Source organism: Schistocerca americana, chromosome 4 (genome assembly GCF_021461395.2).
Source record: "Schistocerca americana isolate TAMUIC-IGC-003095 chromosome 4, iqSchAmer2.1, whole genome shotgun sequence".
NCBI classification, from domain to species: domain Eukaryota; kingdom Metazoa; phylum Arthropoda; class Insecta; order Orthoptera; family Acrididae; genus Schistocerca; species Schistocerca americana.
Window position 1 is genome coordinate 480799399 of NC_060122.1, and position 18608 is coordinate 480818006.

The following is an 18608-nucleotide window of genomic DNA, read 5'->3' on the forward strand; positions in this document are numbered from 1 at the left end:
AAATATTATACTTTCCACATTTTCATTATTGTACCTGGTCAGTTTCTTCTAAATGTAATATTTCTATTGGTCCGATATTCGATTCTACTGCTTGTTTTTGTTGTTGTGTTGTTCTTCAGTTCGAAGACTGTTTTGATGCGGCTCACAGAACTAATTCATACTGTGTATATTTCTTCATCTCAGCATCGCTATTGAAACCCACATCCATTTGGACCTGCCTACTGTAGCCAAGCTTTGGTCTCCGTCTACAATATTTATCCCCCCTCCCCTTCCTTGCGTCACCAACTGACGATTCCTTGATATCCCAGGCCCTTCTTTTATGATGTTGCAGTGCCTGTGTTATTCTGATGACGATGCAAAGTTCTTTTGGACATGGATACACGCCGCGTAAGCGACTTTCAAGTACGACGTCTGACCTATACGGGGAATATACATAATGGGTGTACGAGTACAGGTCGTAGACGCATGGTTGGCGACATGTGGAAGTTTGGGAGGACCGTGAATCGTGCACGGATAGCCAAATGGTACGCCGGTACGGTAGCTCAGCGTGTTCGGTCAGAGAGTTAGTTGCCCGCTGTAATAATAATAAAAAAACTGAGTTAATGGATCAACGATGAACTTGAACAAGCGTCATGGGACGTCCGCCCCGAACAAACGAAACAAACAATAACGAACAAAATGGTAATGCGACTGCTCGCGGTAAGTGGGAAATCCGGGTTCGAGTCCCGGTCTGGCACAAATTTTCACTGTCGTCATTCTATTCTACAGCTGATGGTAGTCATTCGGAACTGCGAATTCATTTGAAGGCTTTCTTTTGGTCGGGTTGTACAGTAAACTTCTTTTCTGCCTTTCTACACATTTTCATTAGTCATCTGATGTACCTACCTCATCTTCATCATTCCTCTACAATAGCACATTTCAAAAGCTTTTATTATTTTCTTACTGTCTTGTCTGTCGTCCTCGTTTCATTTCCAAATAAGACTTCATTCCAGTCGATAACTTTCAGAATAGGCGTCCAAACACTGAAATTGATATTCAGTATTTAAAACTTCTCTTTTTCAGAAACGTTTCTTTTGCTATTACCAGTCTGCATCTTATACCCTCTTCACTTGGACCATATTGCTGCTCGAATAATTATACTCGTCTACTATTTTTCGTGTCCCATTTCTTAGTCTGCTTCCCTCAGCATCATCTGGCGTAATTCAAGTACAGTTCATTATCTTAGTTTTACTTTTGTTGAAGTTCATCACATAACCTCTTTTAAACACACTACCATTCCGTTTAATTGATCTTTCAAGTCTTACAATATTATCAGCAAATTATAGATCTTGTATTTCTTCTTCCTGAACTTCACTTCATTTTCCAGATTTCTCTATATTTTCCTTTACTGCTTGCTCCAAGTACGGATTGAGTAACATAAGGAATAGACTGCAACTCTGTCATATTCGCTGCTGCATTACTGCTAACCTTTCATGTTCTTCGACTCTGATTACGACAACCTGGTTTCTGTGCTAGTTGCACATAACCTTTGCCTCCCTGTATTTTGTCCATGTTTACCCCAGAATCTCAAAATATCGTATTTCCGTAAATATTTTTCTAAATCTACAAATTTTATAAATGTAGTTTTGCATTTGTTTTAACCCCTCCTCTGAAATAAGTCTTAGAGCCAGTACTGCCTTGCATGTTCTTCCATTTCACCTAAACTCAAACTGCTCTTCCCCGAGATCTGCTTCTGCCAGTAGACATTACCTGTAGCCAATTCGTATTAGTAGGCTTTCTGGCATTCTGTACTTGGGGACTGATAATCGTTCTCCCTAGCACTGCGTGATGCTTCAGGGTATTACGGAATTAAGTTCTGACATGAGCGTTATTGGTCTCTTACACATATTTATGTAGGTCACAAAGTAATACAATTTCAGTTAAATAACATGTATATTATTGGTCCCCACAGGCGCAGATGCAACCTCTACACCAAAATTTGTTTGTAGCTAATGTCATTCTCAATGCAGTTGAAAATCTTTGCTTGTGATTTGTTTTTGTAGCTTTCGTGTGCTTCTTCTGTAAGTTTCTTTTAATCAGTTATCGGCGAAAGTATCCTCAGAGCTGTTCCGACGTGGGGCCCGTCTGTAACGGCCGAATTACCTCCACGACATAAGTTAGCCATCCATTAATTGCTTGCCGTCTCCGAAATGACGGAGTGCACTGATACAACTACCGCATTCACAATTTTTATTAAAGATTAGAACTGTTTATTTACTTCGATCCCACATACTTCACAATTTGCCAAAATTGCGTTCGAACTGTAATGCTCTATTTCCATGTTAGTGTAGGTAATGATGAAATTTCGTGACAGATTAAAACAGTGTGCGTATATGAGGAGAGTAATATGTTTCCCGACTTTTCCTGGAACGCATGCCCTGCAGAGTTTCAGCAGTAAATAGTAAACGTGATGCACAACGACTCTCTTGTAGCGAGCGCGAATGCAATTTGTTGCACATCTCCGTAACGCTCTGGCGCCGATTAGACGCTCCTGTGAAGAAATACACAGCACGTTGTTGGATCTTCTCTGTCTCTTCTGTTAACCTAACTTGGTACAGGTTCTCTGCTGATGAGTAATACTCAAGAATATGTCTTACATGTGTTTCGTAAACCATTTCTTTCGTGGATGAAAGTCCCTGAACATTTATGCACAATTCGCCACATTTATTTACATTCGCGTTACACTGCCCGTCCTTGCACCAGTCTTGACTCTCTGAAAGTCTTTCTCCATTTCTCTACATCCTTTTGGCGTTGTGATTAACAGTAACGACCCTGTCATACTTCCTTGGGGTATTCTTCAGATTGCCCTTGCATCTGTTGATTTTGTCCCGTCAGATAACGTGTTTGTTAACTTCCATCTACATGAAAGTCCTGAATCTAATTGCAAACCTGGTGCCATAGTAACGTGGGTGCTGTTGCCTACGGCGCTGAGACTCCCATAGACGAATAGAGCGAGCTGAGTTTAGCGAGGAATCGGTTGGTGGAATCCATGTCGATTTTTGTGGTTGAAATCTTCGCTCTCAAAAAAACGAGATAATACGTGACCATAAAACATGTTCCTTGACTCCACAAAATACTGACGCCAGCGAGAGAGATCCTAAATTACGAGCATTATAGTTTTCGGTGCTTGAAGATATGCAGCAACAGTAAACTGAAACACAAATTGGTGTCAGAACCAAATACACATGTTCATGAGGGAAGCAGGGGATGATCATGGTGTTCACCATCTCTTCCCTCACATTTTACGATAGGGATTTATATATTTACATATTTTAATTTCCTAGCGTCAAACTGTGACACCCCCCGGAATCCCGCCTAGAACCGAACCATCCATCCGCGCATGATTAATTGAAGTACAGTTCTACTGAACTCGCCGCTCTTTTCACAAATGTGAGATCGACTGCGACCACACGATGTCTTATAGATAGATTGCTTCACATGAAAACTGCTTCGAAAACTAAAATCTACAATTCTGTGTCAAAGTTGATCCTGATGTAACAGAAATCACTTTCAACCCCACTACATGAAACTGCTTGAAATTATACATCCCTTGGGATGTCGATCTTTTTACTTGTGTGTACTTATCAGCTTTCTTTGTGTAGCTCAAGTTTTTTACTTGGTTTTTCTTTTCGAAGTTATCCCCAGCTTTCCTAACATATACTGAAAGTCAGAACCACCTCGTACCCGCAGTGACATAATAGGTTTTGTGGGGGATAGCTTTCAACAACTAATCCTGCAAAGCCTTATAAGAGAGCATTGCCCATCTCAATTTTGACATTTTTTTAGAAAATTCTTTTGAGGTAGCTGATGTACTTCAATCGAAGCACGAAATCACAATACTGTACCTCGATTATGACAGCTAGTTTTACATAACATTCGATGTTTTCATTACTGTTAACTAATTACAACAATGGTAAACATACATCGGTAATGATCGTAATACTTTTCCTACACAAAATCCAATTTCATTTTCGTAATCCTTTGATCAAATGGAATCGTTTGATATACACTCTACGATAATAAATAAATAAAAATAAAAAAGGCGACGTACCACGAAAGAGACGGAAATCGGTAGTAGATGTGCTGTACAGACAAACAGATGATTACAATTGGATGATTTATTCAAGAGAAAGACCTTCACATATTGAGCTAGCCAATAACACGTTGGTCCAACTCTGGCCCTTATGCAAGAAGTTATTCAGGTTGTCATTGATCGATAGAGTTGTTGGATGTCCTCATGAAGGATATCGTGCCCAATTCTGTATGACTGGCGCGTTAGACACTCAATATCTCGAGTTGGTTGGAGGGCGCTACCCATAAAGCTCCAGACGTTCTCAGTGGGGAAGAGATCCGACTACCTTTGCTCGTCAAAATAAGCTTTGGCAAGCACAAAGACAAGCAGTAGAGCCCTGAAACACGTCCTTTCTCAAAAACTGGCATATGCGTATATTATTCTCGCTCTTGTCTGCGAGGCATAGTTACTGCCCAGCTGAGTACACGGAATGAAATTCTCAAAGACCTTATGCTGGTATCGACGTGTCTCCTGTTTATTATCCTTGCCAGCTGCCCGTCGAAATTACGCTGCAGCGTCACACATTCATTCATGGGCCGCCAAAGATTACAATTTTCCATTTTCCGTAGATATCTACATGAATGTCAATTTGTGACCAATTTACATAACTCTTTTGTGGTGCGTCTTCTTTTCATCTTAAAGGGTACATCACAGTAGCATTCTATTTGGAATTGTTGTAGTGCTTTTAGTGTTTCCATGTCATCACCCCTTCTACCCACTCACTCAGCCCCCACTCCCCGCTCTGTTTTCCCCGGTTCACTTCGCTCAGTCAGTATATTATGAACTTGATTTTCCTGCGAACATAACGACAGTTTGTGAGGGATTTTGTGATAAGTTCCTTTGGGACCAAACTGCTGAGGTCATCGGTCCCTAGGCTTACACACTACTTAATCCAACTGAAACTGACTTACGCAAAGGACAATAAACACAGCCATGCCCGAGGGAAGACTCGAACCTCCGACGGGGGGAGCCGCGCGAACCATGGCAAGGCGCTGTAGACCACGCGGCTGTGGGGATTCCGAATGTCAATTGGATGTACTGCATCATCCATGTAATTGACCAGCAGGATACCTTAAAATTATATGAATCTTAATTTGAACTGTAAGATAGGTCGTAATTTTGACATAGGGCTTTTTGATGCCACGGGAATGACGTCACAAGCCACCATAATAAGAGAGGGAGTCTCAACTGAAGACTTACAGATGTTTGGACATATTTAATATTGAGTCAGTTAGGCCTCCGATTCAGATTTTTCGATTTTACGGAATAATATCTTGGCAACACCGACGAATCCAGGTCCAAAATATATTTTTTGTGTGGTGTTCAGTCTGAAGACGGGTTTTATGCACCTATCCATGCTACTCTGTCCTGTGTGGAAGCCTTTACAACTCCGAATAACTACTGAACCCAAATCCATTTCGACCTGCTTAACAGCACTCGTCTCTTTGTCTCCCACTGCAATTTTTGTCTCCAACACTTCACCTCCAGTAGTAAATTGACGATTACCAGATGGCTCAGATTGTGTCCTATCAACCGATCCCTTCTTTTCGTCAAGCTAAGACACAGATTTCCTTTCTCCCCAATCATACTCAGTACCTTCTCATTAAATACACGATCCACCCGTCTAATATTCAGCACTCTTCTCTATTACCACATTTCAAAAGCTTGTATTTTCTTCTTGGCTAAACTGTTTATCGTCCACTTTCAATTCCATACATGGCTACACTCCTGGCAAATACCTTCAGAAAAGACTTCCTAACACTTATAAATCTCTCGTCTTCAGAAACTCATTTCTTGCCATTGCCAGTCTACGTTTTATATGCTTTCTACTCGGCCATCATCAGTTATTTTATTGCCCAGCTAGCAAAAATCATCTACTAATGTTGGTGTTCCACTTCCTAGTCCAGTTCCATCAGCACTGTCTGATTTAATTCGACGACATTCCATCAGACATGTTTCCGCTTTGTTAACCCTCATCTTATACCCTCCTTTCAAGGCACTGTCCATTCAAGTCCTTTGTTGTCTCTTGACAGAATTACAATGTCATCGGCAAACCTCTAAGTTTTTAATTTTTCTCCCTGAACTTAAATTCCTTGTCCAGATTTTTCTCTGACTCATTGTAGAGGTAGAATAACATTCGGATAGGATACAACCTTGTCTCACTACCTTCTCGAGCACTGCTTCCCTCTAATGCCCTTCGACTCTTATAATTGTCATTATTTATAAAACTTAAAAAAGGTTAAAAACATCTCCGTCAAAAAATGAAGCTGTGGACTTACAACCCTGGACAATCAACGAATACAGGCAAGTCCACGAGTGTTGTGGATCTGAGAATCCTCGGATGGGGGCACACTTTCTGTAAAATAAACAATGAAATATTTCTAGAACCCTCTGTAATTAAGTATATACTACAAGGTTCATTCAATAATTAAAGAGACAAATCGGTCTGGGGAGAACCTGTTAGTAGGGCAAATATGGTACTTTTATGGCCTTAAGTTGGCATCACTGGAATGAGCCCTGATCAGCTGATGTGTCAATATTGTTTTGTTTACAACCTCAAAACTACATTTCAAGATGGAGAGTCCGCTTGAAACGTCTACATTATTTGAACAACGTTGTTATTCGTTTTTTACTTGCTGAAGGCGAGAAACCAGTGAATATATACTGTAGATCGTCTAAAGTTTATGGTGAATGTTGTATGAATTGTGCAAATTGTTACAAGTAGGTAGAGCAGTTCAAAAATGGTCGCGACTCAGTGACTGACGAACACCGTTCTGGCCGACCAGTTTAGTTTCAGCTCCTTCACTTGGAAGTCGAATTGATGACATTATTCGTGCAGACCGCCATGTGACTGAGGAAATGATAAGGTTCAAGTTAAGACTGGTACCGTTCATAACATTATCTGTAACAAGCTGAAGTACCGCAAACATGTGCAAGATGGGTCCCAAAGGAGTTGATGCGGATACACAAGGAAACAAGGTTGAGAGTGTGCATAGAACTAAAGGAACGTTAAGAAAGAGAATGTGAGCACTTCCTCAACAAAATTTTAACTTGTGATGGAACTTGGCTTCACCGTTGTGAGCCAGAATCAAAAAGACGAAACATGGAGTGGAAGCACACCAACTCGCCTGTCAAGAAAAAATTCAAAACCCAATCATCAGCAGGAAAAGTCATGTTGACGGTGTTTTGGGATGCTGAAGGTCCAATGTTTTGTGATTATCTTGAAGAGCAATGTACAATGAACAGCCAATTCTACTTGGATTTGCTTTTAAACAAGGTGAAGCCAGCCATGAGAGAGAGACGTCGTGGATCTCGGAGGAAATGTGTGTTTCTCCAACAAGACAACACAGATCCTCATATTGCTTAACTAACCCGTGAAACCATCGACAAAATGGGCTGGAAAGTACTGTCTCATCCCTCTTACAGTCCTGATTAAGCACTTAATGATTTCCATATGTTTGATGCACTGAAGGAGGCATTACGTGGGAAGGGGCTACAGGACAACGAAGACGCGAAAAAGTTTGTGGGAAATTGGTTCAAACATCAAGATAAAGAGTTCCTTGCAGCCGGAATAAAACAGCTTGTAGCCCGTTGGAGCAAGTGCATAAATGTTGAAGGGGATTATGTTGAAAAGTAGAAAAAAATGGCTCTGAGCACCATGGGACTCAACTTCTGAGGTCATCAGTCCCCAAGAACTTAGAACTACTTAAACCTGACTAACCTAAGGACGTGACACACATGCATGCCCGAGGTAGGATTCGAACCTGCGACCATAGCGGTCACTCGGTTCCAGACTGTAGCGCCTAGAACCGCTCGGCCACACCGGCCGGCTAAAAAAATTGAAAAAGTAATCTGTTGTAAAAATACATGCTTTTTTCACCAGACCAATTTGTATCTTTAATTACTGAATGACCCTCGTAGTTTTTGATAGGCCTACTTGAAGGTTTCCAGCAAGGCTAATCTGAGACTTAATTCTGACTCCGGATACACGCTGTTACAGCCGAGACCACGGCCCGCAGCGAATTCACTGGAGAACGTACGGAGCGACCGAGGCTCATCCGGCGCAACACGTGGACGAAACTGGAGGGCGAGATGATCACCGAGACGACGGCTCGCGCCGAGTACCAGCAGCACGACGTGGTCGAGAGGACGACGGCCGTGCGCAGGCGCAGTGACAACCTCACCGTTGGAGGAGGACAATTTGAGGTAGGCCTACTGTAGCGTTTCCTCTCTATCAAATAAATGCATGACGCACTATAACATGAACACACTAACCAAGCAAGTTGAAGTTTGCGAAAGGTTGCAAGTGGAAGGCTACGTCGTACGAACTGCGAAGGTAGTGTCTAGCAGATTTAACCTGATTCTTCCCTACATCAGCAGGCAAAGACTTGCTCACCTCGTCACTTCTAAAGCTGTCTCGATGTTCCCACTGAATTTCTTCTCCGTAGGCCGTGACTCCTACCGTGCGCTCTATAGACTATGAATTTTGGAATTGCTTTCAAGAATTCTGCTCCGATGTGTTACAATAAAGTCCGGATACATGGGATGCCACCTCATTTATTAATTCAAACCAAAATGAGGAATCTGCGTTTTCACTGTCAACACCATCTAAGAGCCAGTCTTAAATCAATAATTACACCGCGGAGTCTGATTATAGCCTTTCGAGCACCATTACATTCACAAAACAGTGGACGGAATCTTTATTCCGTTCTAATCGTCAGACTAGTCAGCATAAAACTTCAAATCATGTTCTTGAGCGAGAATTAGCACACGCGGTTTATACGTATTCACTATGTAGATGGCAGTGCTAGACCAGGTATAAATGTTTCCCAAGCCAAAGTTAAACTTGACCCACTTTTAAGTGAACGAAACAAGCGCTCGCAGTGCACACATGGTCATAGACCCGGTACTGGGCTATCCTAACTCTTTCCCATTTGGCCAGGCAGGCTGCCTTCGTGGGTGGTCAGTTAAGTCCGCCAAACATTCGTAACATAAAATTAATTGTGTTATTAATCTTTGAAGGTCAGTTCTGAGTAATTGAAACTGTAGGTATATAGAAATCAGTGTAGATAAAATCTTTACCGTTGTCAGAAGAGTTTCTCAATAATTTATACATTAAATATTAATACTAGAAGTTGCTCGTCTCGGCGCAAATCTAACGTGGGATTCCCTGCTATCTATGGACGCTCCAGGACAACGCGGCCTACTCTCATAGCTTTCCCACACACTCTGTCCCTGCTGAATAACCACCTGTTATTTGCGGAGTGGGTAACTTCTCGCTCCCACCAGCAGGTCGCATAGATATACACTACTGGCCATTAAAATTGCTACACCACGAAGATGACGTACTACAGACGCGAAATTTAACCGACAGGAAGAAGATGCTGTGATATGCAAATGATTATCTTTTCAGAGCATTCACAAAAGGTTGGCGCCGATGGCGACACCTACAACGTGCTGACATGAGGAAACTTTCCAACCGATTTCTCATACAGAAACAGCAGTTGACCGGCGTTGTCTGGTGAAACGTTGTTGTGATGCCTCGTGTAAGGAGCAGAAATGCGTACCATCGCGTTTCCGACTTTGATAATGGTCGGATTGTAGCCTATCGCGATTGCGGTTTACCGTATCGCGACATTGCTGCTCGCGTTGGTCAAGATCCAATAACTGTTAGCAGAATGTGGAATCGGTGAGTTCAGGAGGGTAATACGGAACCCCATGCCGGATCCCAACGGCCTCGTATCACTAGCAGTCGAGACGACAGGCATCTTATCCGCATGGCTGTAACGGATCGTGCAACCACGTCTCGATCCCTGAGTCAACAGACGGGGACGTTTGCAAGACAACAACCATCAGCACGAATAGTTCGACGACGTTTGCAGCAGCATGGACTATCAGCTCGGAGACCATGGCTGCAGTTACCCTTGACGCTGTATCACAGACAGGAGCGCCTGCGATGGTGTACTCAACGCCGAACCTGGGTGCTCGAAAGGCAAAACGTCATTTTTTCGGATGAATCCAGGTTCTGTTTCAGCATCATGATGGTCGCATCCGTGTTTGGCGACATCGCGGTGAACGCACATTGGAAGCGTGTATTCGTCATCGCCATACTGGCGTATCAGCCGACGTGATGGTATCGGGTGCCATTGGTTACACGTCTCGGTCACCTCTTGTTCGCACTGACGGCACTTTGAACAGTGGACGTTACATTTCAGATGTGTTACGACCCGTGGCTCTACCCGTCATTCGATCCCTGCGAAACCTTACATTTCAGCAGGATAATGCGCGACCGCATGTTGCAGGTCCTGTACGGGCCTTTCTGGATACAGAAAATGTTCGACTGCTGCCCTGGCCGGCACATTCTCCAGATCTCTAACCAATGGAAAACATCTGGTCAATGGTTCCGAGCAACTGGATCGTCACAATACGCCAGTCACTACTCTTGATGAACATGGGCAGCTGTACCTGTACACGCCATCCATGCTCTGTTTGATTCAATGCCCAGGCGTATCAAGGCCGTTATTACGGCCAGAGGTGGTTGTTCTGGGTACTGATTTCTCAGGATCTATGCACCCAAATTGCGTGAAAATCTAATCACATGTCAGTTCTAATATAATATATTAGTCCAATGAATACCCGTTTATCATCTGCATTTCTTCTTGGTTGTGCAATTTTAATGGCCAGTGGTGTAGTAGCATAAGTAGTTTCACACAATACAACGAATTACGGCCCGCAATATGGCATAAGATCCGAACTACGTTCTCCATTCAAGCACGTTTAAGAGACCACCAGCGTAGGTATCGCGCATTTAATGTGTCTGCCCTTGGCTTATGGATAGAAGTCCTCGAGGATAAGAGTAATGAGTAACCCTGTCCTTGATACACAACACCTCTCCTGTAGCATCTACCACTTGAACTTGTTGAGCATCTCCGTAACGCTCTCACGCCGACTAAACGATTCCGTGGTGGCGAAACGTGTCGCTCTTCGTTGTATCTTCTCTATCTCGTCTCTTAATCCTGCGTAGTAAGTATCTCAGACTGATGAGAAGTTCGCTGAAATTGGTCCAAGAAGTGTTTTGTAAGAGGCTTCTTTCGTGGATGTACTACATTTCCTTAACGATCTCTTCCTACTATTTCTTGTATGTGCTCATTCCACTTAGGTCGCTAACCTCCGCTAGACAGCCCACATTAGCACACCGCTTCCGTGACTCGGAGAGGCGCGCCGGCAGCGTATCGAATCCGTCCCGCGTATTAGTGACGTGGGCCAGTGTGCTGGCCAACCAGGATGTGGTCTTTAGGCGGTTTCTCACATTCGAATAAATGAATACTGATGTGGAAACCATGTCCCGCCTCAGTTGCACGATCCGAAAACATTTCGAAAATGGTTTCATACTTTCGCGTGAGATAAGACTAGACACAGACAGATGGGGTAGCAACATGAAGGGCATCCGGCCAGTCTACACCACTATAGTTGGAGTTACGAACAATGGCGGGCGAGGTTTGTTCTGCGAACCTACGTCACGCACCCTTCGACAGCTAATGAGCGTTCAGTAGTGTTCTGAGGACTCTGCTGTGAATGTTGCAGCCACTGCGAAATTTAAGCGTGATTGTAGCGAGCTATTTAGCGAATCTTTATTCGATTTGTTTCGAGTTGTCATCGCTGCTTGTAGTGGCAAGCAACAAATTCTACAGAAGCAAGCAAAAGATACAATTTGCAATATACAAGCTTTCTTCTAGCGCGAAGGACCTGCAATATATTCGCGCAGACTAAGTTGACACTCGGTGCAGTGGACGATAGGAGCGACCGTAAAGGCAGTTTCCATTTACAGTCGCTCCCATCAGCCATCACCTGGAGTGTAAACTCAGTTTGCGCGAATATTACATGCGTACCGGAGCTGTTGCTTGGAACCGGCAACAACACAATTCCCGTTCTTGCCTAGATCAGCGCGAACCGCCATCGGTCGTGAATCTGACTGTAACATTGCAAAATCCATATCAACATTCAGACCCCGTGAAGATACGGGATAAAGACCAGGAAAAATATTTCACTTCACCTCGCTCTGGGAGTTTATTCCTAGGCATTTCACGGTGGTTACTGTATTCAATGATTTGTCGCCAATAGTGTAATCGACGATCTTTCGTATGTCTTTCCGCATTTCGCTACATGAAGACCTACGGGGGATAAATGATTGAGCAGGGACTGGCAGCTGGCCCTGAACATAAAGTAACATATTATGCGTAAATAGAGAAAGAGATTCATTACTGTTCGATTGCCTTATTGGTCAAAAATCACTGGAGACAAAAACAATCGTAAAATACCTAGGACTAGCCCTCTGAAAAGTGAAACGACCACATAAAGTTAGTTGTAGCCAAAGTAGATTCCAGGTTGAGTTTCAATGAAAGAATCTCAAGGAAACATAAATTACAAACGAAGAAAGTGCCTTATAAAACACTTGCTGGACTGACTGGTACGTAGTTTTCACCATTCTGGGGCCCTTACCAAACAGGATTAAGGGCGACGTTCACGAAATTGACCGAAAATTTCGATTTTCAGTTTATTTTTTATATATTAGTAGAACTCATGGGCAATAAGTTCCTAAAGTTTCAACGATAAAACGGCTGAAACATAATTAAATTTGTGACGCGACGCTCCTGCCACGCCCACTTTTTAAAATAGCGCTTCACTACTACACTCCTGGAAATGGAAAAAAGAACACATTGACACCGGTGTGTCAGACCCACCATACTTGCTCCGGACACTGCGAGAGGGCTGTACAAGCAATGATCACACGCACGGCACAGCGGACACACCAGGAACCGCGGTGTTGGCCGTCGAATGGCGCTAGCTGCGCAGCATTTGTGCACCGCCGCCGTCAGTGTCAGCCAGTTTGCCGTGGCATACGGAGCTCCATCGCAGTCTTTAACACTGGTAGCATGCCGCGACAGCGTGGACGTGAACCGTATGTGCAGTTGACGGACTTTCAGCGAGGGCGTATAGTGGGCATGCGGGAGGCCGTGTGGACGTACCGCCGAATTGCTCAACACGTGGGGCGTGAGGTCTCCACAGTACATCGATGTTGTTGCCAGTGGTCGGCGGAAGGTGCACGTGCCCGTCGACCTGGGACCGGACCGCAGCGACGCACGGATGCACGCCAAGACCGTAGGATCCTACGCAGTGCCGTAGGGGACCGCACCGCCACTTCCCAGCAAATTAGGGACGCTGTTGCTCCTGGGGTATCGGCGAGGACCATTCGCAACCGTCTCCATGAAGCTGGGCTACGGTCCCGCACACCGTTAGGCCGTCTTCCGCTCACGCCCCAACATCGTGCAGCCCGCCTCCAGTGGTGTCGCGACAGGCGTGAATGGAGGGACGAATGGAGACGTGTCGTCTTCAGCGATGAGAGTCGCTTCTGCCTTGGTGCCAATGATGGTCGTATCCGTGTTTGACGCCGTGCAGGTGAGCGCCACAATCAGGACTGCATACGACCGAGGCACACAGGGCCAACACCCGGCATCATGGTGTGGGGAGCGATCTCCTACACTGGCCGTACACCACTGGTGATCGTCGAGGGGACACTGAATAGTGCATGGTACATCCAAACCGTCATCGAACCCATCGTTCTACCATTCCTAGACCGGCAAGGGAACGTGCTGTTCCAACAGGACAATGCACGTCCGCATATATCCCGTGCCACCCAACGTGCTCTAGAAGGTGTAAGTCAACTACCCTGGCCAGCAAGATCTCCGGATCTGTCCCCCATTGAGCATGTTTGGGACTGGATGAAGCGTCGTCTCACGCGGTCTGCACGTCCAGCACGAACGCTGGTCCAACTGAGGCGCCAGGTGGAAATGGCATGGCAAGCCGTTCCACAGGACTACATCCAGCATCTCTACGATCGTCTCCATGGGAGAATAGCAGCCTGCATTGCTGCGAAAGGTGGATATACACTGTACTAGTGCCGACATTGTGCATGCTCTGTTGCCTGTGTCTATGTGCCTGCGGTTCTGTCAGTGTGATCATGTGACGTATCTGACCCCAGGAATGTGTCAATAAAGTTTCCCCTTCCTGGGACAATGAATTCACGGTGTTCTTATTTCAATTTCCAGGAGTGTAGCTCGGTGAGCAATGATTCCGTGGATTGCTTACAAGCAAACTTGCATAGGATACATGTAAAAGACTGTGGTATATGCTCTTTAGTTTGATAATCATCTGTGCCTCTGTTCCGTTTGTTAGAAACAATAACAGACCAGCTGCTTTGTTTTTGAAGAAATAATTCTCGTTTTGTCTTGTGTTACCGACGAAGATTAACGCACGTGTTCGATTCTTGCATTTAATGGAGGGTACGTAAGGACGATGAAGCTATTAGAAAGAATGGGCTTTAAAATAGCAAATTTCACTCAAGACATCTTGAGAGGAATAGATTTACAGCGCCTCTCTGCAGCTGAAAAGTCAACTGAACACCTGGTAAAGGAAATAAGGCTAAAAACAAGAAACCAGAAGAGAATCCTTGAAGGGAAAGAGGACCCTGAGACAAATCTGGGAGATTCTGAAGAATGACATAAGAAAAACAACGTCAGGTTAAACTTTAAATCGGATTTCCTGAAAATTATGTTTTATAAGGTTTATGTACCTTTTTCTCAGAATCTACGACGGCTAGAATTATGTAATTTTGAACACTTATTTCTATTAACCGAATAAATGCTGTCCCAGGAGTAAATTTTGATATTCTGAGTGTAAGCTGGGATATGGGAATTTTGCATAAATTTTATACTGTACTTACAGAATTATAATTTTTAAAAAAATATTAAAATCCTCCTGTCCGATATATAAAAAAACTCATAGAGAAGTTTAGTATACGCAAAGAGATTAAACGGAGAAAGTTTTGTAGAAATCTCTTGAAATGCAGTGAGATAAAACAGAGAAAGTTTTGAAGAAATCTCTTGAATAGTTTCTATGAAAAGGTACACATGTTATTTTTTAAATAAAATTGATAAATTTCATTGAAAAAGTTAAATATATATAATACCAGCAACTTAACAGGAAATACGTTAATTTCATGTAAAGCTTGGTACAAAATTTCACAGCCGTGTCTTCAGAATTGTGAATTTGATGCACCTTTCGAATAATATGTGTTTTTCACGAACGTCTCCCCTCAATAAAAGAGAGAGAGAAGATTCACCGAAGAGCGGCACTTCGTCGCAGGATCATTTGGTCAACGCGATGCTCAATAAGGTTCAATGGCAGTCGCCAGAACAGAGGCACTGTGCAGCACGGAGAATGTTACTGTTGATATTCCGAGAGAGTACGTTCAGAGAACCTGCCACATATGTCTCGCGAAATGACAACAAACAGAAAATGAGCAAAATTATAGCTCATGCCAATGATGATAGACAATCGTTCTTCTCACAATGGAACGAAGAAGCAGGGAAATGATACTGGTAACAGAGGTACCCTACAGCACACACTGTAATGTGGCTTGCTGAGTGTCTGCAGCGTAAACGAAAAATGTTTGCAACGTAGCACTGTATCTGAACAGTTTGATATACGATACTTGTGGTCTACCAACCTGCGAAACCGTCTCACATTAGCCTACAAATCCGCATACACGCCAGCGCATGCGCGCTATCGGACATTTTCAGTATCGTCTCCCTCTCTAAGGGATTAATTTAAACTTTCTTGTGAGGATAATGAAAGAGAAAAGACTTCTACAAAACGTATGCAGAAACTAATTACGTGTACTATTCGATCTAAGCGTAACGCTTAAAAGCACAGTCGTTTCATAGTAAACTACTTAAATGCCATTTTTATGGTGTTAAAATTCACAGTATTTTCAGATAAAATTTTAGACACATGTCATATTTACATTTTGTATGTGCATGGACACAGGATTTTTAATATTCACGTCGATTAAGTCAAATTCTCGCGCAGGCACTGTAGTTTAAGTGGCTTCTATGGGCCAATTTGAGGTTGTTTCCCATCTTGATACACCACAGTTCTACGTCAAGCTGTCCCGACTTCCTCAACAGAACTGCGGTACGTTGTAAACAGCTACCGTTTACACCTCGTAGGCGTAAGTGTAGAAGCAGATGTAGCCCCTAGATCTACCTCTGCTCTGCATTCACAAGTGCCTTATGCGCATCTTCAAGTCCTTTATCACCAGCCGTAAATATTAAAGTTTTGTAAACCATTTAACCCATTCAGTATCTTGGAGCTCTGATCGTAGGATGGTCCTCGGCCTAAGTCGCCGTCTGCTGACGGGATAAGAGGTAAAGCTGGTGTGAATAACGCAGTGCTTAGCTAGGTATGGGGGTGGTACGCCCTCGCCTTCTTTCGACATCTGAACTGATTCACGCAGCCTGTTATAAGGCAAACACACAATTTAACAAGAACTCAGAACTATGGTGCGCCTTCTCATTTTTCATACTGACAGATTGTTGCCAGGCATGAAAACAGCGCCATCTGACGGAAAAAATCATAAATCTAAATCAGTATTGAACTCCAGACTTACGGATTTTGTACCCAACATTAACCGTGAAGCAGCATCAGTATTCGTCAACCACCAAAAGTTTTGCATCACCTCGGTTCCGAGAGTTCCGGAACCTGTACAGAAAATTGGAATAGAGATCAACATAAACATCATTTCCGTCCTTTTTATTGCTTATGAAAGCCACACATTGCATGTTGTACTACCATACAGCGAGACCTTCAGAGGTGGTGGTCCAGATTGCTGTACACACCGGTACCTCTAGTACCCAGTAGCACGTCCTCTTGCATTGTTGCATGGCTGTATTCGCCGTGGCATACTATCCACAAGTTCACCAACGCACTGTTGGTCCAGATTGTCCCATTCCTCAACGGCAGTTCGGCGTAGATCCCTCAGAGTAGTTGGTGGGTCATGTCGTCCATAAACAGCCCTTTTCAATCTATCCTTGGCGTGTTCCATAGGGTTCATGTCTGGAGAACATTCGCCACTCCAGTCGAGCGACGTCGTTATCCTGAAGGAAATCATTCACAAGATGTCCATGATGGGGGCGCGAATTGTCGTCAGTGAAGACGAATGCCTCGCCAATATGCTGCTGATGTTGTTGCACTATGGGTCGTTGGATGGCATTCACGTATCGTACAGCCGTTAAAGCGCCTTCCATGACCACCAGCGGCGTACGTCGGCCCCACATAATGCCACCCCTAAACAGCAGGGACCCTCCACCTTGCTGCACTTGATGGACAGTGTGTCTAAGACGTTCAGCCTCCAAATACGTCTCAGACGATTGTCTGATTGAACGCATATGCGATACTCAGCGGTGAAGAGAACGTGATGCCAATCCTGAGCGGTCCGTTCAGCATGTTGTTGGATCCATCTGTACCGCGCTGCATGGTGTCATTGTTGCAAAGGTGGACCTCGTCATGGACGTTGGGAGTGAAGTTGTGCATCATGCATCCTATTGTGCTCAGTTTGAGTCGCAATACGACATCCTGTGACTTCACGAAAAGCATTATTCAACATCGTGGCGTTGGTGTCAGGGTTCCTCCGAGCCATAACCCGCCGGTAGCGGTCATCCACTGCAGTAGTAGCCCTTGGGCGGCCTGAGCAAGGTATGTCATCGACAGTTCCTGTCTCTCTGTATCTCCTCCACGTCCGAACAACATCGCTTTGGTTCACTCCGAGACGTCTGGACACTTCCCGTGTTGAAAGCTCTTCCTAGCACAAAGTAGCAATGAGGACGCTACGAAACCGCCGTATTGACTGTCTAGGCACACAACAGGAGTCGTGTACCTCCTTCCTGGTGGAATGACTGGAACTGATGGGCTGTCGGATCCCCTCCGTCTAACAGGCGCTGCTCATGCATGTTTGTTTAGATCTTTGGGCGGATTTAGTGACATCTCTGAACAGTCAAAGCGACTGTGTCTTTGATACAATATCCACAGTCAACGTCTGTCTTCAGGAGCTCCTGGAACCGGAGTGCTGCAAAACTTTTTTGATGTGTGTATTATTAATAACTTCCGTGACCGTTGGGGAAATTCTTTAGAATTCGAAGTCATTGAGAATAAAGTTTATTCACAACTTGTATACAAACCATCCTGCAACAAAAAGGGTCGAAGGAAACGTAAAGAGGACTAGCTATGAAGGGAGGAACACAGGGTTGTAGCTTATTCCCCATGTTATTCAGACGGCTGCAGGCGGCACAAGATATAACACCTGCCACCACCCAGACTGGGAGGCGCCACTCCCCCCTCCCTCCGCCCCTCCGGGGGGAAAAATATGAGGACATTCGTAATATATTGATACTTCGCCAGAAGATCACGAGTATGACACTCACTCGTCTGGAAACCTGAGAGCTGTACACTAGCAGTATACGACCAAAAAGCCCCCATTCACATGTGTTAACATCCACTATAGAAACTGTAAAGATCAAATTAGACTAATAACCGCAAGCTAAGCGTGCCGAGCGAGTGACCCAGTGATTAAGACTCTGGGCTCGACCTCATCAGAGCGACT

At 44.2% G+C, this 18608-nt stretch overlaps 1 protein-coding gene across 1 annotated transcript in view; it reads left to right on the forward strand.

Moving 5' to 3' along the window:
- Positions 1 to 18608, forward strand: part of LOC124613564 — a 68645-nt gene that overhangs the window by 35206 nt on the left and 14831 nt on the right. The window contains exon 4 of the mRNA XM_047142278.1: positions 8112 to 8317. Within this exon, the coding sequence (XP_046998234.1) occupies positions 8112 to 8317 (206 nt within the window). The remainder of the gene's footprint in view (positions 1 to 8111; positions 8318 to 18608) is intronic.